This window comes from Gavialis gangeticus, unplaced genomic scaffold (assembly GCF_001723915.1).
Source record: "Gavialis gangeticus isolate Ggan-Ray unplaced genomic scaffold, GavGan_comp1, whole genome shotgun sequence".
In the NCBI taxonomy this organism is placed as follows: Eukaryota; Metazoa; Chordata; order Crocodylia; family Gavialidae; genus Gavialis; species Gavialis gangeticus.
Window position 1 is genome coordinate 98283880 of NW_017729032.1, and position 25154 is coordinate 98309033.

Here is a 25154-nt window from a genome sequence, read left to right on the forward strand (position 1 = left end):
AAAAAAAAAAAAAAAAAAAAAAAAAAAAAAATCAGTTCATACACATTCTATACCACCAAACCTAGGATGAACTAAACCTCTAGTAGAAGGCTTTTGTGATAAGCACTGCAACAAATAAAGAGCAGTTACACTCACCTGCCTTTGTACCCTGGGAGAGGCAGTATGTAGGAGTGAGAAGAGATCCTGAAGCAGAGTCAGCTGCTGAGCCAGGTACTGACGACCTACATTAGAACCGCTCAGTGCTAAAACCATGGACAGTAGCTCAAAGCAGTAAGCATCAGAGGATGCATCTTCATCATTAGGCTGAGAGTTGGCATTCTCCTTGCTAGAGATGGCATGCTCCCACTCCTCACGCACACGGGTTGCTTCCATTCGGATTGCCTGGACTATGTGAGCACACACCTAATCAAGTAGAAGCCACACATAATAATGTATTAACATGTAATCTTTTTTTATGTTTTAAAACACTTAACACCTTTAAGATTGTGTCAAATAAGCACAGGCAATTTAGCTGATTTTTTAAATATTATTCCCCAACATATATACAAATAAAGGACAAAGGTTTAGTGTGAGCGCCAAACTTAAGGTGCTTCAATTTAATGAAAATCAGGGATAAGGCATACAATTACATATCTTTAAAAATAGATCATATATATCTTATAACACCCAGCACATGGTGATCTAACTTTTAGCAGAATTACATGCATTATATACTAATGAAACTACTAAAAAATGTTGTATTTCATTTGCCTAGGCCTCTATGTGTTTGGATCTAAAACCTCAGATCCAAACCATCGTGAATTTTGTAAGCAGAAATAATTTCAGAGTCCAGACCCTCAATTTCCTGATGATTGTTATCTATGATCTACAAAACCCAAACAAGGTTTGGTGTCAAGGAGGGTTAAAAAAAAAGGACCCTCCCTGACACCAAAGAGTGAGTGAGTGTGTATGTGTGTACATGTACAAGGATTTAAACTTTGCAGCCGTCTCGTATGAAACACTGATACAATAAACACTAATTAGCACTACTTGTAATTCATTTAAATATTATTTTACATGAAAATTCATAAATGTTAAATCCAGTTAACACATACGTAAATATGTTTTATAAGAAAACAAAACCTTGACTACAGCAACCCTGTCAAACAACATGTCAAATCACTTTTGTATTTCCTAGAAAAAGAGCAAAATGACAACATAAGGTAAACACTTGAATACCATAGGAACTTTGCAGAAAACAAACCTGCTTTTGTAAATTTGTCAATTTGCTTCTGCTGAATATGATCCCCACCATGTGTTCTTTCAGGTCTGCATCTGATGTTGCCTTTAGAAAAAACATAAATACCATTAGATAAAGATTTTTAAATAATTTCTGAAGTGCTGTAGAAACAGAGATGAGAGATGGAATATAAGCCTATTTTATACTAAAAGTGTGCAGATTTTGTTGTAATGTATTTGTATAAGATAAACTGAGACATGTAAAGCATGTTTATACTTTTTTCTTAATATACATGCAAGGGATAAAGTTTAGAGTACAAATATTCCAGTATTTAGCCAGCAAACTCAAGCAAATAAAAATCAGTCTTCCAAGATCCGTTCTGATGAATTCAGCTTTCCACCCTCATGCTAAAGCGAATGATCTATTTAGATTAAGTGAATTCATACTAATTAATTTTCCAGTGCTGGTACATTTAAAATTAAATGCATCTTCCTAGGGAACAATCTCAATCAGATTAAATATTCTGCATTTTATAACATGTAACTTGAAACAAAACTCAGACATCTCTTTCAAGATTCACTATAACTATCAGGACTGGATAATTAATCATTGTATGATAATTCAATATTATTCTCTTTAAAAATCTTGATTACTTTCCAACATTAGCGTTGAATTCTTCTCTCTTTCAAAGACTCATCAACCTAATTAGACTTGTGAAATATAATGAACTGATCCTGCCGGAAACTGAAGCCATTTATCTCAATTGGTTTCTCACCGTGGCTTCCCAAAAGAGTCATTCCCATAATGACTCCTCCATGAAATGCTTATAGTTCTGATTTGTCTATTAATAAAAATGAAAATGATAAAAAACATCTTTTAAAAACAGGTATGGACAGTAGGATATTATTGCTTTGGTGTGAAGCCTATCTATGGAAAAAAGATGCATGATGATGTAGATAAAATAACTGCTGAAAAACATCTTGGATAACTTTTTCAGTATATAATAATTATAGAATACAAATAAATACATTGTGTACTTTTTCTTCTCCTTCTGGGGAAGACAACAGTGCTTTTTCTTCTTGTTCTGGGGTTGGCTCAGCATCTCCAGAGATGAGTTTTCCAAACACCTGTCAGAAATCACAAAGATTAAATTTACGCAGGTCAAAATAGGCCTGGGTGGACAATTTTTGTTGATAATACGTTAGAGAAGTTTATGTAGTTACTCTTTAGAGTCTGCCAGTCTGCTGGGTCTAATCTTTTTTTTTCTGTAATGACACCTATTACCTCAAAACACGAAGGCAATTCAAAATACCTAATTTTTTTTCAATTAATATGTAACTGGGTCTAGATTCTGATTAGGGTCTTTAAGTCAGGCACATTATTAAAATAATAGACAATTCCTGCCTAAATGAGCTTACAATCTTAGATGACAAAGCAAGCAGAAGTTAGGGGAAAGAAGTGAATCAGACTTTAAAAATATCAAAGGATGCTAAAGAGTTAGTAGGGAGAACACAAGGAGAGTGACAATGAGAAGCAAGATGTAAAACCATGGGAAGGTACCAGAAAGCAGTATGAATCCTTGGTATAATCAGAGAAAGATGGGAAAAGCTAACCAAATGACACATTTGTATGTAATTTTACAACAAAAAGTGCCAGAAATAGTTTTACTTCACCAGTTATTTTAACCACTGCAATTTTCCTTTAACTTCTTTTCTGGCAGAGCTACTTACCATTTGACCATCACCAGACAAAAAGGGGAAAACATAGATCTCTCTCTTTTAAAAGGATTATGTCACCAAATCTTAGTAGTTTTCATATGAACTGTTGGTTAGTGATGTGATTAAGTACAATGTCCCACCTGGGATGTAATAAGTCGGAATACTCGTAGCGTCTCAGATTCACAGTTTCTTTGCTGAGCTACACTTGCAGAGATTTGGCCTGCGATTTTAATGCTTTCACCATCTTTCCATCCCAGAACTTTCACTTGTCGGACTCTTAGTGTGTTCTCCGGACCCTTCAATTCGATTTTAATGATGTGATTATCTCCACCAGGAAGTTCACTTGTTACCCAACCGATGTGTCTCGAATCCAAGTCAACCTGGCGAATGGGAACAAAGATTTAATTCTGTAACAAAATAAAGCTAAGAGAGTCAAATGCACCTGGTGGGTTACTGCTAAAAAACAGCCAGCATTCACTGTTAAAAACAAGCAAGTGATAGCCAACAGTCCACGTGAAACAATAAGATAACTCCTATTACAACAACCACCAACCTTTGCAACTTAAGACTGCAGCACCTTGGTTTGAGAATCACTGGTTTAACCTAATGCACAAACCTCATCATGTGGCATCTTTCATAAACTGATCAAAACTCAGTCTTAAAACTAGCTTTTTACTTTTGTTTCCACAACTGCTGGAAGGCTATCTAGAACCTCACTACTCTGATAGTTAGAAACCTCCTCCTATATTCCAGTCTTAAATTTCCTGGTGGCAAGGCTATACTTATTTGTTCTTGTACTAACACTGTCTTGTTGCTTAAATCACTCTTTTTCCTCCTTGTTGCTTACTCCATGATATATTTATACAGAGAAATCCTACCCTTCATTCTGTTGGTCATAATAAACAAGTTCTTTCAGCCTCCAATTTTCCCTAAACATCTTAGCAGCCCTTCACTGCACCTGTTTTTGCTTGAATTATTTTTTCTTGAACGTGGGTGACCAGATTAGTAGACAGCATTCCAAATGAGGTTTCACCAGTGCTTTCTAAAACAGCATTAATACTACCTTCATTTATTAGGCATATCTATCTGATGCAAATGTGACCCTACAACGTCCTTTTCAAGGATGCATCAAAGATGCAAGTTCCATATTTGCCTCATACACCTCGTCTCCTCTCCTCTCCTCTCCCAACAATAAATAGTATTTCTCTTTTTTTGTGTTCAACTGACCATTTCTGCTAGTTTATAGTAGAAATTGTTACTAGTCCTTAGGTGGATGATTTAATTCATTTCCATTTCTATTAATGCAGCTTTCAAGGTCATACCATTCTTCCTTTACACTACAAGACTTCTCCTTCTTGTTATTAATATATCCCAATGTTGTGTCAACAGCAAATTTCTTTACATATTCCTAACTGATCCTGCAACCTGTAAGCTGGGAGACCCTGGATCAAAGTCTCCTCAGCTGACAAGTCTCCTATCCACACAGTGGGAGCTGGTGCAGGGGGAGCCTGGGATTGTGATCCTAGATTCCCTATACACCAATAAGGTGTGAAAAGATCTGGTGATGGATCCCACCATCATGCCGCCTGCCATGCACATATTGCATGGCAGGAGGAGCTATTGTGTGGATCACACATACATCTTATCACTTCTTTACTTGTATGCCTAGAGGTGCCTTTATAGGAACAACTGTAAACTACTCCCTCAAACAGGCTTTGTCTAAGCAGGCACCAGATTATTAACATTGTGTCAAGGCATGATATTTTTACATGAAGCAACAGATAAAATTATTTACCTGCTTTATTCTGCAAAGATCTTCTACCACCTTACCAGTGAGGAAAGTCATTGAAGTCACTTTGTTCTGCAAGAGACAAGCAAAACAAAAAAGACAAATAACTTCATTATGAAGCCAAGTAGCAGCATGGTAACTTCTTCCATATTAAAATTATGTGATTATCCATTTAGACAGAGGAGGGTGTGTGTGCCTACATGAAATTAATGAAGCTGTATATTTCATGCCTTAAAAGACAAAATACTATTCAAGGAAGCATAAAGGTCTTGTTACATAAAAAAAATACAAACAAGAAACATACATACAAAAAATGAAAAGTTTTTTTATATTGAAAACTATGGATAATGAACTGAAAATTCTCTCATTTCATCAAACTGAGGTGGCTATATAGATGTGAAATGCTGCAGACTTACAGATCTAGCAGTATAGCTACATATACTTCATGTAAGAGCCCACTACAAAGCTGTTAAATTCTGAGTATACTGGACCTACTTTGCAGCTTCAGGTTTAATTAAAAGCCTTACCTTCTAACAAACAGGATCAGCATTCCTTGTTATTTAGTTTTATATTAAATTCAAAATATTTTATACTTCCCCAGCATTTGAACAGTCTGTGTTTTACAGTCAATGTACTATTGCATCTCAGAAGCTGTTAGAAGGAAATAAAGAAATTCTGGTGGCAGGACAAAGGGGAAGTATATATGGAAGTCTCTGTGGTACTTGGAGGCACGGGGAACAATTTAGGACTGTGGAATAAGCTCTTCAATTATATATTTCTACGCAATGATTAGCAGAGGAACAACTCTGTGAACATTTACATTTTCATGATTATGTTTCACAGTTAATATACCACTTAGAATAAAGCAATGGGCACCTTCAATTTTCCTTTCATGCTTTGTATAGCCTGCAAGTTCCAGTGAATCAATTTCCATCACGCTTATGTTAAGAAGCTTTTCTAATCCATGAGGATTAGAAAATTTTTAAAAATAAGGTTCAGAATGTTAAAAACAAGGTTCAGAATGCTGAATCAAATTCAACAAGAAAATGGGGAAATCATCTGTGGCTGAAGAATACAGAGTACCATAAGTTTTAACATAGGCAAACTTGTATTTCCTCTTACCCCAAGATCTCGGGAGTTGTCTACATGAACACATACATAACGAGCATTGATTCCTTTTACACAATTAATTGTAATGTTTTTAGTTTTGTTTTTATCTTCATCTCCTGACTCCCAGAAGGTTTCTGTAGACCCATCTGTCAAACTGCCAATCATTGCAGGTCGGCTTGATGTTTTGATATCAACAATGCTGGTTAGATCTTTCAGACAAACTACTATACACAACTCCTGTAAAAATAAACAAGATTTAAAGTATCTTAGAAAAGTAGTTCAAATAAAAACAAACATCTTACACACCTATTTCATTTTTACAGGACTAATAGGAATAAACTCTCTAAATTAAACGAAGAAACATGTGCAATGATGCTGAATCACCTAATTACAGCTCCTAGTTGACTGAGTTACAGCAATGAAGCAAAGTACATGAAAATTAAAGTCAGTAGCTACAGTGTATTAAAAAATCAGAAATAATGCAAGATTTCTTTTCTGTTACTCAATTCTCTTCTCTTGTTTTAGAGATGCTCATTAAAAAAGTAGCAATATGTGCCTTCAAAAAAACAAAAGGAGTAAGAAAGGTGTTGCAAGGACAGAAATAAGTAGCAGCAACACTGAGAAGAATATTAATTTTAGAAATTTTTTTTGAAAGAATTTAAATTTGAATTAGAAAGGTTCTCCTCCATGCCCCTCTAAAACTATGACAGAAAAGAGTGATGGCCAGTATTCCAAACTTTAGATAGGAATGTGGACTTAGTTTAAGGGATAGTTGGATGTCAACATCAAAATACCTTAATCTAAATATCAGGAAGAGAGGACTGGAAAATGAAGGCATCTATACATGCAAATAAAATATTTTTAAACAACATTTTTATATTTTCAGTACTTTCATAAATACGTATTTAATAAAATATTTGATGAGTAAGAACTGGAAAGCTGCAGTTTGATTAGAAGTGGAGCTTATCTGTTTTAGACTGAACTTCTACTTTTGCTATTTAGTGATGTAAGACTTACTTGATTCATGGCTTCGAAACCAGACTGTATACTAATACTAAAGCTCTCCTCACTATCACCATCATCAGATTTGGACAAAATGTTGTTAATGTGATGAAAGACATTGCTCTGATGTAGGAACTGGTGGTCAGATTGCTTGAATTTGAGGCTCCAGCATCTGAAACACAAATTAGAAGTAATATTACTAAGTGTATTTTGAATTTCAAAATACTCTTGCCAGCAACAGTAATTTTATGTTAAATAGCTTTATAAAACATCTTGAGACTCAGGATCATAATTATATTGTCTATTATTTTGAGAAAAATCAGGAAGTAACATCCCTTAGCATTGCAGAAGTTAAAAGCCTGTGAAAGTTATTTTTTTATAAGAGTGGCATTCAATAATAATAATAATTCAACATATTCCTTTATGGTGATGACAGTAATGAGAAAGTGAATACAGAAAGTTTTTATATTCAGCTGTATTAGATATGTTAAAGAATTTTTCCATACTATTCTAATGTTAAAGTGATGCATGTAGTATAGAATGGAAAAGGAAAAAAATATTGTTTTATTTTCACATGCTCCCCAATACAACACACTATTTTTGGGAAGGCAGAAAGAAGAAAATTGTTTCTTTTAGTGCTATGGCCACATTCAGTAAGGATAGAGCCTAATCTTCAGCTTGCTCCTTTTCCTGCTCAGACAAAGCCCAGGTGCAGACATGACATTTTTACCAGTATAAGCGACTAGGAAACCAGTCTTTACCCATAACAGAATGGAAGGCTGGCACACAAAACTGATCTATACCTATAACAGAATGGAAGTTCAGCATACGTACACTGGCTTAAAAATGGTGGAACCTGGTCTAAGATTGGCCTCTTCTCCCCACCAAAGGTTGAACATGTGCTTTGTTTGCTACTGATCTAAAGTACACTGCTTACAGAAAATAGCAGAACTTAAATGGATTTCTGCTTTGGGCTTTTTGAATGTCTGTACCTAGTCAAAAAGCTATAGTTTTAACCCTTTCATAGCTGAATTACCAGAAGATCTTTGCTGTTCTGCCAAAAGAACAAACTGTAGCTGCTGCTGATGACTGGACTCTGGGCACATCTACGATTTTGAAAAGAACTAAAAACAAGTGTAAATTTCACAATCTGAAGGCTGTAAAATTGTAGAGAAAGAGAGAGACCAGGAATAGCTAACTGGCAAATTCTTCATCAGCCGAAGTGCTGATGGAAGTATAGCTTGATTAGTAGAAAAACAAGACCACTAAAACACCTGTTGAGTGAAGAGTATTTAGCAGGAATGAAGTAGATTCTAATAAGCCATGATGTTACTTGGCTACCTCAGAGCTGTCTGAATAGAAATGACACTGCTGCTATTCTGGACAGAAAATCAGCTTCCCTGCCTAAGACATATACCCCAAATCTGGAAAGCTAATTTTGCAGGGAAAGGTTGCATCCATATATGTGACTATATGTGGAATCTTACTTTTAATCTTTAAAGTAGCGTATTCAAGTATTTCAGACTTCTAAAACACACTGAGAATCTTCTAATAAAATTAACTAATAAAACATGCTGATGTATTTTGAGCCTTTCACATTTCTCGCTCACCCGTTTTTGTACTTACCTTAAGGCCATTTGCTGTAATGCACTACCACTAGGAAGAGACATCATAAGATCAGAGATTGTCTGAAGCAAACGATGGAAAGTATGGGGCAATGGATGAGCTGCTTCACCAGCAATCACTATATCTGACAGTGGATGCTCACATACTCTTGTATCTTTCTCCTAAGATAGAAAGGAAAATGTATTACGACTATTTTAAAAAAAGATGCTTTCATGAAAATAGACCATTGCATTGTTGCAGATAAAGTTGCTTGCAATATTTGGTTTGGGCATAACTGCGACGTTCCTGAAATATGATTCTTGATGTAAATCTTGATATGCCTTTTACCATAGAATTTCCAAGATTTTTCAATTAAAAATGTCGTATGTGAATATTTAAAGAAACTCAATATGATAATTCTAATGATGTGACAGATATAAAATAGTGACCACAGATCATTTCTTAAAATTAAAAACTTTCATGAGTGCATTCATCACTACATTTTTTTCGATGAAAAGTTCATAATTTTACAAGTAGGAAGCATTTTACCATCTGTATTGCTAACACCAGGCTCCTGCCATTGTTTGAGTGAATTTGCATCTTGCAGAGCACAGGAACACAGATACCTCATCACTTAAACTCCTATCCAGCGGAGCTTTCCATCTTTCCACTCTTCTGTGAAATATGAAACATCATAACCTGAAGAAAATATGCCTCTACCAGCTCACCACCAGACAACTTTGTGGTAAAAAGACCGTTTCAACTCTTTTCTGTGCCTAACTTGGACAAAATGAACCTTTCCAAGCAGGAGATTTTACCACACCTTCAGCTCTCCTGTGAAATATGAATTTTCATTTCTACCTAGGAGAACTTTTACAATCCCTGCTCTCTCCTATACCTAATGAAGGGTGAGTGTGCCTGAAAGCTTGCAGATAAATACAATAATTTGTTTGCAAATATCTAGTTATTCTAATAAAAGGTATTACATCTTTCACAAGTTTTGATTCCTTTCATCACTACATTTTATGTCAGTCTGAAGCAGAAAAAGCAATCAGAACTTAAATCAGTTAAGTAGGCTTTATAGCTGCTTTGTTTTACCCGAACAGCACAGATGAACTAGAATATACACCTGCTTCCAACTTGTCCTTCCCCCTTGCAGCTGTTCACAACCCCATGAACACAATACCCCCATCACCTCACACCCTTATTTTCCACATCCCACCTCCTCCTATGCCTCAATTTGCTACCACTCAACCAGCCTCTCCATTTTCCTGCATGCATGTAGTATCACCTTCACTCTTTCACCCACATTCCTCTCTAGAGGCACTTTTCCATTTCTTCCTTGCCACCCTGTTAGTACTTAGTACAAAACGCAGCTTTAGAAAATGGAAAAAAAAGAAATTACCTTTTTTGCCATTGTTCATATTTGCCAGTAGAGACTGATGCACAGTTTGTTCTCTGAGAAACCCATAAAAACAGCTAATTTCAAAATGACCACCATTTTCAATTATTCTCAATGGAAATCAGGTCACGGATTGTTGCCCTCTTAAATGATCGCCAACTCCAATTGTTCCCCATGAGTACAAAGGTGGGAAGACAGTGACTTCTTGTGAAGCCAGGATTTGGAAAGGAACACAGAGCCTAATCTGAATTTTCAAGTTGCCAGTAAAATTATATTGTTTAGGACTGAGATTGCTCCCCCCCATGCCCCTATTCCCAACAGCTGTAGTGGCAAAAGCCCTATGAAAATCAGTTATAGAAGTATACAAAGATGCTTTATAAAATACTGTTTTGTTTTGATTCTTGCATTATCAGAAGCATTTCTTAAAGAGTTTTGCTATTGTTCACAACAGCACTATGTCTAGTATAGTTAAATGTCATTACTTCCATTGATAAAAATGGGAGGTTTCATAAAATAGCCACCTGAGGTCAGCCTAGGACTTCAATTCCATTCACAGAAACTAGAAATGATAACCATTTTGAAATAGGACAGTTGTTTATGGAATTCTCCCTGGAAGGTAATACATACATCAGTCTCTGCTAGTAAAAAACCCTGCTAAGAATATCAGAAAATACTGATTAAAAAAAAGTTTGTTTTAATTTCTAAGAGCAGAAGTACCCAGTGCATAGTATTTCAATAACTTTTTAAAATATCTGGGAGGTTCTGAATGTCTAATTAATCTGATAAGGTTAAGTAATAGAAAACGCTTAATGTTAGAACTCAGTTTTTTAAAGGATTACTTTAAAATCACTCTATTGATTTGCATACTACATGCACCCTTCCCAAAATAATAATTAGCCTTCCAAAACTGGAGTGCATGTCTTAAGCAGAGGAAGTGGATTCTCTGCCTAAAACAGATGTACAGAGACACTGTAAATTAGGTTTTTTCCTTCTTGTCTCTCCAGCAGCTGCAGAGAGGTAGGGACAGAATCCAGCAGGAGCAGGGAGGCAGGTACAGTCAACAGCCCTTTGATTCCTGCTCCACCCAAAGTTTAAAACCAACTACACTGCAGCAGCAATGCCTCTTCTATTTAGGCAGACTAAAGGAGTCAATTTAATTCATGGCTTGTTATAATCTACCCAATTCCTGATAACTACTTTTCACTCCACAGCTCTCCTTTTTAATGGCCTTGATATTCCATTAATCAAGTTACTTTTCTTCAGCAACTGTGCTGCCTGCTAGCTACTCCTGGTCTGTCTTCTATTTCACAGCCCTGCAAACTGTATTTAGCTCTTTTCAAAATACTAGATCTGCCCGTGGAGTCCAGTCTTCAGCAGCAGCTACAGTTTCAGCTTTTGGCAAAGCAGTCAAGAACTACTGACATTTCACAGGGTCACAACTGTAACTTTGGCCCGAGTAGGAAAAGGAGGGCAAGCTAAACATTAGCCTCTGTTCATGCTCTATGTGCCCAAAACTCCAGAAGTCCCCCCACCCTTTATTTCATCTCCTCAAAAACAGGAGGTCTCTCTCATCGGAGGCACAAGTGCTTTACTTTGGTGGACAGAGAAAATAAATTTAAGAAAGTGGTTGAATCCCTGTTTTAAAATGCAAAATTTAATTTACTCTGAATTACAGAATTATGCCTGCTGACTCTCTAAAGCATAAAGGCCCAAAATGGCTAAAGCATCTAGAGGGGGAGTTGAACAGTATTTAGGTAAGTGCAAAGCAAAATCTTCAAAACCCTCATCTAATGGCCTAAGTACAAAAACACTTAAGTTTTCACCACTGAAGCTGTCAAGATCAGGGGTGCTCAAACTCCAGCCCATGGCATCTGGCCTGTGGGGCTCCCCACTGGTCAGAAAACTTGGTGGTGGGGGAACAAAGACTGTTAATACAGCCCTTGCTAACAAATTCCCGCACCGCCTTTCCCCATGCATGGCTGGATCAGGTCCAGGCCATGCCCTCTTAAAAACAGAATTCAATCTTTAACAGGAAGGAAGAGTGCTCCCAACAGCAGCCTAGTGCTAAGGGCATTCTTCTGGGAGGTAAAAAATATAGGCTTGAACCCTCTCAGGTCAAAAAAGCCACTGAACCTATGTCTTCCACATCCTAGCCCTTCCATGGATCTACTGGGCTTTTTTACATACATTAAAAGAAGCTAATGTGCACCTGAATATTTCAAGCGTACCAGCAAATTCATAACTCTAGAGAAAATGTCAGAGTCATTCAGTCAGGTAATATAAATATATGCTAATCTTTCCATGATGGACTTAGATCTGTTACTATGAAAACATACACTAAAATAGCGATTAAAGAGAAGAAATTATTCAAATGCATGTCAGGACCCAAGATGAGGTCAAATGAGTTTTGTAAAAAACCCCACCTAGGCCACATTTAACAACATAAAGGGAAAAAAACCTCTGCCAATAACTTACCTACCATCAAATTTCCCATCCTGGTCACATAGTCAGGGAGAATATTGCAAGGCTGCCTCTTTTTGTTAAAAAGACCAGTTACCACTGTTCTAGAGGTAACATAATAGTTTCCATCTGTTTTTCAGATATTTATCTCTTTCTGAAATAAATCTCTCTCAAACTGCAATTATTTCAACTCAAGTTCCTACCAGAAGGTAATCTTCACTGCACCATGTTGAGCAGAAATGATTCTATTTTGGAAAAGGAACAATGAGGCATGTGTGTCAAGGTGAACAACATACTTTCCTCATTGTGACACATTTCATAGTGCTTTCAAATGTCTCAAGCTCTGAAACAGCTGAGAGCGAGGAAGCCTGGACAGAAGCAGCACTCAATGAGAAATCTCAGCATTCTGGTGAAAACTGATTTATGAATAATTTTAAGGTGGCATTCTGTTCAGATTCCCAAAATTCTATAAAGCTTTTACTTGACAATCTTATAACAAACAACACAAGTAGCTGTACATGCAACAGCTAAGTGAGCTACATAAAATTTAATGCAGGTGAGGCTAAGCATTCAACTGTATTTTTTTATTAAGTCAATGTTATTTTTACACTAAGATTGGAATGAATGAGCAGAACAGAATTAATTTGGCGGTAATAAAAAGCACATTACATTTAAGAGCAATGATCAAAAAAGTAAACAAAAAAGCTGATAAATACTGTACATAAAATCTTAGAAAAAAGTAGGGCCTAGAATTTCCTATTCCACAGTTAAGATGGTTTCACTTTAAAAGCCACATAAAGGATAAACTTTTGCTTTTAGACTTTCTGAAGGTATTTCTGGAAGTGTTGCACAACCATAGGCAATTTCTATGAGATACTATATTTAGGAAAGGAATGCTGAAGTCTCACATACTTGTTCTGCATTTTCTTTATTTGCTTTGTTCTCCTCATCTTCCTCTTCCTCAGGTTCTACAGGGGCAGGAGTCAGGGAAGCCACAAAATGCCATAAAATATCATGAAGAGAAGTTGTTTGAATGACGTTACAGAGGAGCCAGTTAAAAGCCTAAAACAAATTTAGGTATAGAATTATATATTTGTTAGAGAAAGCTGGAGGTGTGGATTAATTAGATTAATTTTAATAATTCATGCAAGATTCAGAGATATTTTTGGTAAATTAATCACAAACACTGCTGTAAAGACCATTACAAAAGCAGTATTTATTTTCAGCCAGAAACCATTTCTTAGAATGATACAAATATATTACAGGGAAAACAGCACACTAATCTAGAAACATGCTAACATAGTTTTTCATGTAATGTGAAGAATGATGAAAACAGTTCTCTTATGTATATTCAAAGACTATAATAGAAAGGGCCACCTCTTATTAGAGTTGCCTGATACTTTCCATTATGAACATTCTGTTTTCAGTCATTTTAACATTCCCAAATTATAACCATTTAGGCTGAACTTTCCTTGCTTGGTGTTAACCAAGGCTAAGCATTTTTTTGGGAAGAAGATATAGTAAAAAAGGTTCAATCACTTCCAGAAACTAGCCTAGTGAAAATATATTGTATACAAAAATTCTGGTGACTTTTTCTTTGGAAAGCTCAAGTGCTCCCATCCTTTGTAGCTAGACACTGAAATTTAGCTATATAGGGGCTTTTAGGTAACAATGGGCCTTTTTGCCTGCCATGCAAAATGCCTCCCTAAATTTTGCCTTGTTACAAAAGCCTTGGAAAAAAAAAATCTCATCTTATAAATGCTTAGACTTGCTAGACCTTAGTTAAAGATTCTATCCTCACTGAGCCTTATCAAACCTCTCACAGCTTAGTGCTGTCCAGGCCACACATGCTGATCTCATAGAGCATGCTCAAGTCACATAAAACTCCTATGAGTGACAGGATGGAAAACATAACATCCCACAAAACAACTAAGCATTCCATTTTTTGGGATGTATAGGACAATTTTTTCCCCTGAAAAAGGAAGTCTAAAATTCAAATGTTTTGTACACTAAAGCTAAGTAAAAACATAATTGAAATGAAATCTGAGTCTAATTTAAATCAAATTTACTTGAAAACTTTTCTGCAGAAATTTATCCTTTTTCAGTGATGTCTTGCATGCTATAAAACACTGTGTACCCTCCCATCCAGGACAAAAGGACTGGTGCTGGCCTTTTGCTATTTATGGATGTTCTGGGCTGGAATCATGTTAGGCATGAACTGAGAGTAGGTATCCTGTTTTGTGTCCTCAATGGCACCCAGGAGAAAGCCACCAGATTGAAATACAGGATGACAAGGGCAAGATTTATAGCAATGTGCAGGGAAACCTGGAAGCTGAAAACTGGAAATAGAGGTTGACACAATGGCAAAGACTAGGAATTGGAAGATGGAGAGCTAGAGGGGGCGATGGGGAATGTGAAGAGGCACTGAGATTAATAAGGAGCTAGATACAAACAGGAACCATCAGAGCAAAGAATAAGTGGAGTGCAAGGAAGCTAGATCTAACAAAAGGCACAAAGGAAGAACTGGGGCTGGCTGGATGCTTGGGACACCAGGGGCGAGGACCTATGAGGTTGAATGAAAAGTGCAGGGATACTGGGAGGCAATGAAGATGAGGAAAACAGATGGGAGGGGAAACAGAGCAGGCATGGGCCAGGGGTGGAGGAAGCTAGGACTAGCCTGGTAAGAAACCAGACTGGGAATGGGAAAGGAAATTGGAAGTAGGATCAACATGTATATAGAAAGCCAAAAAGCCAAGGTATTCCAATCTGGTCTACATGCAGGGTAACAGCCTACTTCTGCTATCAGTTTTTCTGCTAGCTCAAGTGGCAGAGGTCTGTACCACAAAATAAGATTTCCCATCTTGCTGATGAACATACATGTCAATTTGTTTTTTCAGTATACTATTTCAGTACTCAGAAAAATAAATTGATGGAACCTTAAGCATGCAGAGTCAAGTGTTCAAAATCCAGGAAATACTAAAATTACAGGTAGCCCATACAACCTTGATTTGACACCCTTGTCTGTATGCGTTATGATACAGCTCAATTACGTGATCATATGCTATTCCTTTACAGGACCCCTGCCTCACCCAGTGCACAGGTGGGTGATGTTATGGGTACAAATAAATATGTTGTAGTGAAAGAGATAGTAGTCTCTCAGATTCACTTCATATGTTGCTGAAGATGGAAAAAGTATGTGAACTAAGGCAAGGGAAAGCAGGAAGAGAAAGGTTAAGTAAGATTAAGGGCAAGGCAATGCTGCCCTACAGAACATGACACTATTCCTTCCTTTGTGATGCTAAGCAAGCTGCTTAAAGCAGACTTTTCACATACTACTATTTGCATGCCTGTCATTTCACGGATGTCCATTTAAGATCCTGGTGTCCAAGTCACGGATGTAACAAGCACTCAAAGCTGCAACTGAAGTTAAGAGGTTATATGCAGACAGTGGTTTATAACGTTACATGCTCTGAAAAGTCAGGTCCAGGCATGTCTAACTAGGTACCCAAAACTAGAGGACTCTTTCTAGGCCTTCATTCACTCTTTCTAAAATGGGGATAATGCACAGATGCTTTGAAAATAGTTCAATAATGTTTGTGAAACGCTCACATACTTTAGTGATGAACACCATGGAAGTCTATGGGGAAAGCAGTAACTCTTCAGAATGGGGTTTTAATACTGTGCAGTAAATTAGACCTGAGGACACCAGTGGAATGAGGAAATATCTTGCTTAATTTTGCAACCCTAATGATACCTTTTTAATGTATGCTTATCTACATAATATAGAAAAGTTAACTTAGTTTATAAAGATGGCCTATTTTATTTTTGATTCAGTAAGCTTACTAATGGGATTAGTTTTAAATTTCTCTGGGAGTTACAGTTTGGGATTAGTGAAAGGGCTTACCTTCTTTTTGTATTAGTATTTAATTCTATATAAATAACTGTTTTGAATGAGAGGACAAATTACTAATGCATCATTTTTATTATTCCCAGGTCCATTATTACCTCCATAGCAAAGACACGGCAAGCAGATTTCCGTAAGGCTTGTTTCATTGCTATTTCAAGTCCTTCGAGATCATGGTGTTGGATTACAAATGCCAATACTGGCCACTGGAAATTTCTCTCTCCTTTAGAAAGAGAACTGTGAGCAGAGATTAACCGAGAAAGTTCCGGAGATGGATGTCTCAGGAGAGAGGACCCCACTTCTATTTAAAGACAGAAAATATGTATAACATTAGATACTTAGTGTAATTGTTTTTACTGTAACTATAAAAATGTAAAACACTATAAAATGTTTTGTTAACTGTTCTACAAAATAAATGTACTAAAACCTGAAATGAAAAGGTGATAGTTCTCTTCAGAGAAGATGACCCTAAAACTTTTTGAAATGTTACTTAAGATTTTAAAACCAAGAAGAAGAGTCCCCAGAATATATTTCAGCAGTTCAATAATTTCCGGGCTGTTCTTTATATTTTGGTTATTTGTCTGAAGTTAAATGTGATAAATGGAAGACCAACTATTATTAGGATATAAGTATATAAAAACTATCAAAAAGTCTAGAGTTTCAGTGGTGAATTATAAAACTTACTAATAATTAAAAAGATATTTTATCACAGTATGAATATGTTTCTGGTGTTAAAAAGATATCTGTACTCTTACCTGCATCTCCACTGTTGACTCTTCTCCTAGGAATGGCCTTCACCCGAGCAGGTAAAATTGAGTGTTGTTTGTCATATTCTGATGCAACAACTGAGTATGATCTCTGAAAGACTGTGCGCTTTGCCAGATCTGTATCTGTTATCGGACTGGTCTCCAAACTACAAAGGAAAAGATATGAGTGAGGTCAAAAAGGATTTCAACAACAATGTAATTCTTCAACAACATGCTCAATTACAACACTATTATTTAAACAAAACCCCTAATCTTTTACATGAGAAATAACAAGAAAATTTACATAAATATTCAAGAAAACAGCACATATTTGGTTAATGACAGTACCACTGATGCATGAAAATCCGCCATATGCAGTCTTAATAAATATGTTAGCGCTGGCCAAGGAATCTTTTTGCAAGCTTTTTCAATGTATACATTCACATATGCATGTTATTATATTAAAATATGTAACTAGTGATGTCTTTAGGACTTCACTAGGACTTGGACCTTCCTTAGGAGTTACCAGACAACTTTTACTTCAACAGTATGAGGGTTAAAAAGGGAAATACTGCTCCCCCACAAGACTTGCTTCAAGGTTAAAACTTGAAATGGAAGACCCATATGTTTGCTTTCTAACACAGCTCACTACAGGACAGAAATCCATAAAAATTGTGGATCTAGAGGTATCTAAAAAAATATTAACCAAAACATGGCTAGATTTTTGAGTTATATCACTTCAGTTATTTGTGGCCAGCAGCCTTAAAAAAACTTGCAGATTGGCTTCAATTTTGAGAAGATAGTAAAGTCCTCTAAACTAGACCAGACTGGTCACTGAAAGCCAAAAGGTGGTGGTCTTAGGTGTGAAAGAAGCATACAGATCTGTTAAAGTATGTATACTCCCACAGTTTTTTGGATGACTTTTTCAATGTTGAAGTCCAAGAGATTATGGAAGCATGGGGTTTTCTTCTACTGAAGAATTAAAGGGTCTAGTCTCAAATCAGTGCTATGCTACTATTATAGCCAACTGATATTTAACACTATAGGGAACTACCTTGGTGGCATAGATTTCATGTTACTCTCTGGCTCCTCAAAGACATTAGGACTTGCATCTGGAGTGACTGATATGTATGGTGCAGGTACTGAAGTTGAACGCAGATATCTCATCTCATCCTGAAATAGGTTGTCATCCTGATAACCAACAAAGTTTTCATGATGATGCCTGCAATAAATTAGATATTTAAATCAAAATCAATGCTAACCTTAATAATTTTATGGAACCAAATTCTTCTTAGTTCAACTAGCCAGCAGCCACTATTATTCAACAGGTTTATTCACTTAGGGCGTGTGGCTCTGGACACACCCACAGCTTCCCAGGCTGCTGCCCTGCCCTGCCTTGCCCCTGGCATGAACACAGGAAGTGGTAGCCAGAAGAAAAGGGGAGCCTGAAAACTTTGGCTGCTATTGCAACTATAGCCATGCTGGGGGAGTGGTAACCAAGTGAGAGCCCAGGGACCACACATTAACTCCTTGCTAGCTGCATGCAACCCATGGACCCCCAGTTGCAGAACCCTCACTTAGTCCATTTAGGTACAAACTAGTTGGGACCTTTAGGCAGGAACAGAATACAAACTGCAGTGTGATTCTAAAAAAGCAAGGTAAATAATAATCTGTGTGTATGGAAAACAGTTTATTTTTTCAAACAGTAACACAGCTTCTCAAGATGTAGGCCAGTTTTCATCCTGACCCATTTTGGAACTCATGAACATTACATATTCAAGTTAAATCTACTTGAAAATAGAAGAAAATGGTTCCCATAAGATCATTCCCATTTCCTCTCTCCCATCCCATCACAGCATTAGCAAAGGAACTAGGACAGGCTGAAGGCAAAACTGAGAATCTAATTTACAGAGTTCTCTCTCAGAGTTCATGTATGCCTGGAGCTTTAGCTTTAAAATTACATATACAGTATCCAAAAGTTAGTTCAGGCAGCTCAGAAATATATGTCTGATCTTTTACACAACTCCAATCTAGGCATGCATGACAACAAAAGCATGGAAACTCAAGAGAAGAATCATGAGAAGTCATTCTCAGAGCAGTATAATTTTATATATAAATTTTAGTTTTGCACATAATTGTTATTCAAACCTTATAAATAGCAGATGTCTGAATCAACATTAAGAGTGGCTTTCATTACCTTGCTAAAGTCTGTAGATAGAGACACGGCATTTTGATGGGAAAGTCTTCAGAAATTCCTTCTTTGACACTGGGAAGCTGAGATTGGAAAGGTTTCGCAGGATGATAGCACAGGATACTGGGCTCAGCAGCACTGCTCAAAGACAGCAGGAACAGTGCATTGGCTTTAATCACTTGATGAGCTTCCATTGTTGGCAAGGCACGAGGAGTTTTAACTTGCATTGGCTTTCTCCTGGATTGTTTAACCTGGGAGAAAATAATAAGTGTTGGCAATGCTGGTATTAATGACCATGGTCTAATGCTTGTAATTATGATACCATGGTAACTTTATTAAATCAACAATTTAGGCTGAAGTTTTCCATGCTCGATGTTTGCTTCAGGTTAATTTTTTGGGGAAAGTTTAGGAAAAAAAATAGTTCATCTCTTCCTGAAAACAAAATTAAGCCAACACTGTTTGGCCTGTATTCAAGAAATTTCTTGTAACTTTTCACCAAGACACTAATAGGTCTGTGCTCTGAAACAAACATTTAGTATTTGACAGGTCTTTGTTTTATACTGTTGTCAAGAAAAACTGCTCTAAATAGAGCAAGTAAGCCTCTGAAAAGAAAAGAAAGTTGTGTTAGAATAAGCTAAGAGCTTATTTATAAATTTGAATCTGAATATCTGTAACTTTTATTGAAAATGTATAAGGGATTTATAACACCTATGTACTACATCTTCTTAGATACAACATCCCCTGAAATATAATATACACCTTATTTCTGAAAGGCAGAATGAAGAAAACATTTTTGCAGAGTTGTGGCCGTACAGAGGAGGGACACAGCCTAATCTTCAGCTGACTCTTGCTCTCTTTCCTGCTTAACTGAACCTGAAACCCTAGATGCTGCTGAAGATGTAGGTGGTTCTATGATTTTGAAAGAACTAACGCGTCTCCAATGCTGTAAAATATGAGAAGAAAGACCAGTAACAGTTACCAGGCCACAAAATTGCACTAAGAAAAGTTAGCTTGATTAGGAGAACATCAAGCCCATTAAAAAGCAGAGCCTTTTGTTAACACTTCTGGAGTGAAGAACAATGAGCCATTACATGAACTGACTCCCTCAGCTGCCTAAGTAGCAATACAACAAATGGCAAACATTGTGAAGCAGAGTGCTTCTATCCTGGGTAGAAAATCAGCTTTACTACTTAATAAATTAACCCCAATTTTTTTTTTTTTTGGGGTGTAGGGCTGTTGGAGGAGACGGAGGGGCTGATTTTTTTGGGAAAAATGTGCAGACTTTATTTGAGAAAATGCTACAATGGCTTTTTTTCTGGTAATGAATTATATCTGAATTACAAAACCAGAATTGCTAATCAAACTTTCTATCTACAGTACTTTATATTGCTAATATAAGGGAGTATAATATTTCTCTGAAATTCTAAAATCACTAGTTTATAGCTTAAATTATTACCAAAGCACACCTGAATTACAATATTAATAAAGTGGGAGGAAAAGAAAAGGATAAAAGTACCTTCTCTCTCGCTGCTGCTTGCTTTTCACGGAGATATTTTTCTCTGCATCTATCACAAACCAGATACCAAGTACTTCCTCCAATACCACCATCACCACAATTACCAGCCCATCCTCCACAGAAGTGTCCGATACTATTGTAACCTTGGCCACCTGCGTATCGGCCACAACCTTGAAATAATGAAAAAAAAGACAGACACAAAAGGTTTTTCAGAACTGAAGATTAATTCTCATCTGTAAAACAAGCTGAAGTCATTTTGCTTTCCCAATTTCCTACCCCCCTTTGATTTTCTTGTAATTCAATAAGCTGAGAGCAAAGAAATGATGTCCAAGACTTCACAAATTTGTATTTCTTAAAATCTGTTCGTTATAATGACCTTTTAAAACCATTTAACAAGCTATTTAAGCCCATGAGTAACTTTAAGGCATACAGGCAAATATGATTTAGTGATGTGCTTAAATCAAGGCTCTAATTCTTTAAATGTTTCAAATAATTCATAGTACAGCTAAGAAGTTCTAACTTGCTTTTAGTCTTATATTCTGAGCAAGAATTTGGTTATGGAAAGAAAGCTAGTTTTACCTGGATGAGCCTGTCTCATGTGATAAGTCACTGGATATGGATGGGATTCACCGCACAGCTCACAGATAGTATCTTTCTCAGGTCCTCCCACTGCAAGCTGAGCCATCTCGCCAAAAAGATTTCCCCTTGGCCTAGCCTCAACCTTTTCTTTTTTCTTTTTTTCCTTTTTGGTTTTCTTATTATCTTTGTCACTTTCTTTTTTCTTTAACACAGCACAGGAACCAGGGCTTGGAAAAATCATGTTCTGGGAAGCTGCTTTGATAGTTGCTAAAGAAATGTCTTCCCAAAAGGCTACCAAGTGCTGCAGTGTTAAGGGAAGAGGAGACTTAGATTTCATAGGGTGATGACTGGATGTTTCAAAAGAGGTAGTTTCCATTTTTCCATCTTCACATTTCTCATGGAGAGGTGGTTCCTTTAGCATAGAGAGGACTTTGTTTTTGTTGATGCTGCCCATTTTAGATATGTCTGGTCCATGAGGTGAAATGTTAAACATATTAAGAGCAGATGATATTTCCAATGAATGCCTATTTTTCAACTTTGTTTCTTTTTCCTCTGTAGGTTGTTGATTCAGACTGCTTCTGATAGGGGCATGCTCTTTAGAAAGATCTGGATTAAATTTCAAAAAAGATGAACAAGCCATAGCATCATGGACTATTCCTTCGTGCCACAGGAAGGCAGCAAAGACAGCTCTAGCGCATTCAGCAACAGAAGGTGACATAGCTTGCTTGGCTGGCTCTATAGGTTTGGATGCATCTCCTTTGAAAAGAAAACCAGATTTTTCCTTCTTTGGTCTTGTGTGCCTACCAGCACACTTGCGGCTTACTTTTGGAGAAGCTCTCATATCCTGTTCATCTTTTAGTGGTGCTTTTCCTATGCTGAAATGAACTTTATTAGAACTATCATCTAAACTTTTGAATTCAGAGTTATCTTCGCATGTGCTATCAGTGATGCTATTGGTCTTTAAAGTGCTTGAAGTACAAACTTCAACAACTTCACTGTGAAGATTTTCTTGTACAACATGAGGCGAAGGAGCTCTATTTTCAGTTTCAGTCACAGGTTTTACATCTTTTGAAATAATTTTTGGTTTGGGTGAAGTGGATCTTCCACGTAAGGGCTCTGTTAGTGGTACTTTCTTCTTGCGAAGCGTGTCTGGATCTAGAGTGTAAGAGTCTGATTTGGATCGTTCCCGAGGAGGATCAAGCTTTGTTTTAACAGGAGCTGAAGTTTTCTGAGCTAGTGCCTTATCTTGCGGAGATGACGATCGGGGAGAACTAGCACCAGGTCTACCTGCTGTAAGTGTCTTTGTCTTCGGAGATGATGACCGGGTTCCTGGCCCTGGTGATTCAGCTCTAAGACCAGAAGTTGTCCTCCCATCAGACTTTAATGTTTGCAAAGTGTTATGGTTTGGAGATAATGATCTACTGTGAGAATCGGATCTCAACTTTGCAGCATCTGACTTCAGCATAAGAGATTCACTGGCAGATAAACCTTCTGTACTCCTTGGTTTCTTCTGATCAGCAATAGCTCTGTTCACACGCATGTCGGGCTTGGGTGACCTGCTCTCAGCCCTGTGTTTTGATGAAATATCCGTTTTCCCTGCTGGAGAAACTGGTCTAGCAGCAGCTGTGAAATTCATTCTGTCACCTGTGTGGTACATTTTATAATTAAATTATTACATTACATCCACAGTATCCTTAAAATATATGTAGAAATATACAGTGTTCAACACAAACATGTAACTCAACCAGGTGCTTCTGCTAATATTCAACTGGCAACAGTGCTCAAGAGGCTTTTTTTTGATTGGATTTTTCAATGGGTCCACAAATATAGAAATGAATATGCACACCTAAAAGCACATACCAGAACATATTTATAGAAAGTGCTCTACTTGTGAAGTTACCTAGAAATTAAAAATCTGGTGAATTTGAGTTCACTATTTTCACTGGCCACCAGCAAGGGGGAAAAAAACAAACACCTGCTTATTTGGAAGCTAGAATAAAATGTATTACAACAGTCTGAGTGTTTGTATTTACTATTACCTTTATACCTATGATTTTAAAGCAGAAAACAACATCTCCATGTAGAGAAAAATAACTAAAAATACACAAGTAAAACTGGGATAAAAAGCTTGCACGCATATGCCAAAATAATGGTCACAGTCTGAGACACTCAGAGAAAGCTGTCATTGTTTTATACTATGCAAGAATTTGAGTATTAAAAATTAAATGTTCACAGAGCCTGGCACTGCTTGCAGGGGATAGGTTCAGGCTCACTGCTTGGCCGGCATGGGGCCCAGGCAACGCTGCTCACAGGGGATGGGGACGGGCTCTGTGCCTGGCCAAGCGGAGTTCCCAGTGAGAGCAAGGTCCACAGGCCACACTCAGATTAGGCCTGGTCCCCATGGCCTCCAGTGACAGGGACGCTGTCAGTAGGTGAAGAAGATCTGGTTGGGACCAGGCCAGGGTTTGGCCAGGGTTGAGGTGGTGGTCAAAAGTATTGATACGGTGTATAAGTTAAGGTTGAACTTTAAGAGTTAAAAATTGGGCTTCAGGACTTGACTTATACACCACAAAATACGGTAACTCTTTTTGATGCAGAACAATTTGTTCTACATAAACTCATTCATTGACAATCAGCTAGCTGGTAGAACAACTAGAACTATACAAAGAAATTGTATAAAGTATACATGGCTGAACAGTATAACTCACAAGAAAAAAAACAAAACAATGGGTCTCCATATTATTTCCCATGAAAGGATAAATTTAGTTTTTACTACTACATGATATTTATAAAATTAAAGGCATGTAATTTCAAAATAGTGAAATAGTACTGGCAAACTACCATTTAATCACAAATTAATAAATGTACCAAGCCTATCCCTTAGTAGGTATATGCTGCAAATCTTCACTCAATTAATTCAACTGATTTCAGTGATTTCTCAGGAATTCAAGTTAAGTGTGTGTTCCAGTACAGTGTGCAGATTAGGCTGCTTACTGATAAAATATTAGTTTTTCTGACCTGAATGACCTATGTGAAATAAAAAGATCACAAATAGTCCAATTGTTTTTGCAAATACAGTAGTTTGTTGAATTTGTTGACTTGTATGGGCTGGAATTATTTTTCTTTCAGTAGAGTGATGGTGATGTCTACCTCTTATTCAACCCAATGACTGGAGCAACTACCTAGGATGTGGGAGAGCTGGTATTCCTTCCCTCTTCCTCTCTGAGGGATTGAGTCCACACTGCTTACCTCCCACTTATCTCACCGTCACACTCAAGGATATTCTGGCACAGGGCACTGACACTTTTTTGCTGAAGCAATTCTGCTTTGCATACAGGGACTGGAATCCACATTTCATCTCCCAGGTAAGTGTTTTAACTACCAGCTGTTTTGTTCTTTGAATAATTGGGTACGACATAACAAAAGAAAACAGATCTAATAGGATAAATTGAAGGAGACTCGCTTTGGTATATCTTTAGGCAGCAATTGAACTCAGGTCTATCACAGCTTGGGCAAGGGCATTAAGTACTAGACTATTAGATATAAGGGGAAAGAGCTGGCCTTAGGGGTGCTGTGGTCAGGGGGATGCCACACACATGCACACGTAAGAAGTCTGTGTTCACATCAGTGCTCTCCCCCGTGCCTGATACCCCTCAAGCAGGAGAAGCGGTGCCTAGCTTAGCCTGCCTCCTGCCCCCCGCCACTGCTCAGCAGTGGTGCCTGCCCACCCACCTGCCTGGCGCACTATGTTGCTCCACCTCCCTCCTGGATTGTACCCTATACTCCTGCCCGCCTGCCTCTGCCTGCAGCAGTGCCGCTGACTTGGGGCGGGTGCCAGGGGGCACCAAAACAAGTTCACCCAGGGCACCATTTTGCTTAAGGCCAGCTCTGTAAGGGGATACTACTGTCCCAA

General features: G+C 37.4%; 1 protein-coding gene across 1 annotated transcript in view; it reads right to left on the reverse strand.

The window, feature by feature from the left end:
• MYCBP2 (MYC binding protein 2, E3 ubiquitin protein ligase) overlaps positions 1 to 25154 on the reverse strand; it is a 336755-nt gene that overhangs the window by 53884 nt on the left and 257717 nt on the right. Inside the window, exons 58-72 of the mRNA XM_019523825.1 lie at positions 21242 to 22885; positions 20663 to 20832; positions 19153 to 19397; positions 18010 to 18177; positions 16965 to 17122; positions 16311 to 16510; positions 13218 to 13367; positions 8465 to 8625; positions 6854 to 7010; positions 5849 to 6073; positions 4733 to 4798; positions 3078 to 3317; positions 2248 to 2346; positions 1244 to 1324; positions 136 to 402 (exon numbers count right to left, since the gene is read on the reverse strand). Of these exons, the coding sequence (XP_019379370.1) occupies positions 136 to 402; positions 1244 to 1324; positions 2248 to 2346; positions 3078 to 3317; positions 4733 to 4798; positions 5849 to 6073; positions 6854 to 7010; positions 8465 to 8625; positions 13218 to 13367; positions 16311 to 16510; positions 16965 to 17122; positions 18010 to 18177; positions 19153 to 19397; positions 20663 to 20832; positions 21242 to 22885 (4031 nt within the window). The remainder of the gene's footprint in view (positions 1 to 135; positions 403 to 1243; positions 1325 to 2247; positions 2347 to 3077; positions 3318 to 4732; positions 4799 to 5848; positions 6074 to 6853; positions 7011 to 8464; positions 8626 to 13217; positions 13368 to 16310; positions 16511 to 16964; positions 17123 to 18009; positions 18178 to 19152; positions 19398 to 20662; positions 20833 to 21241; positions 22886 to 25154) is intronic.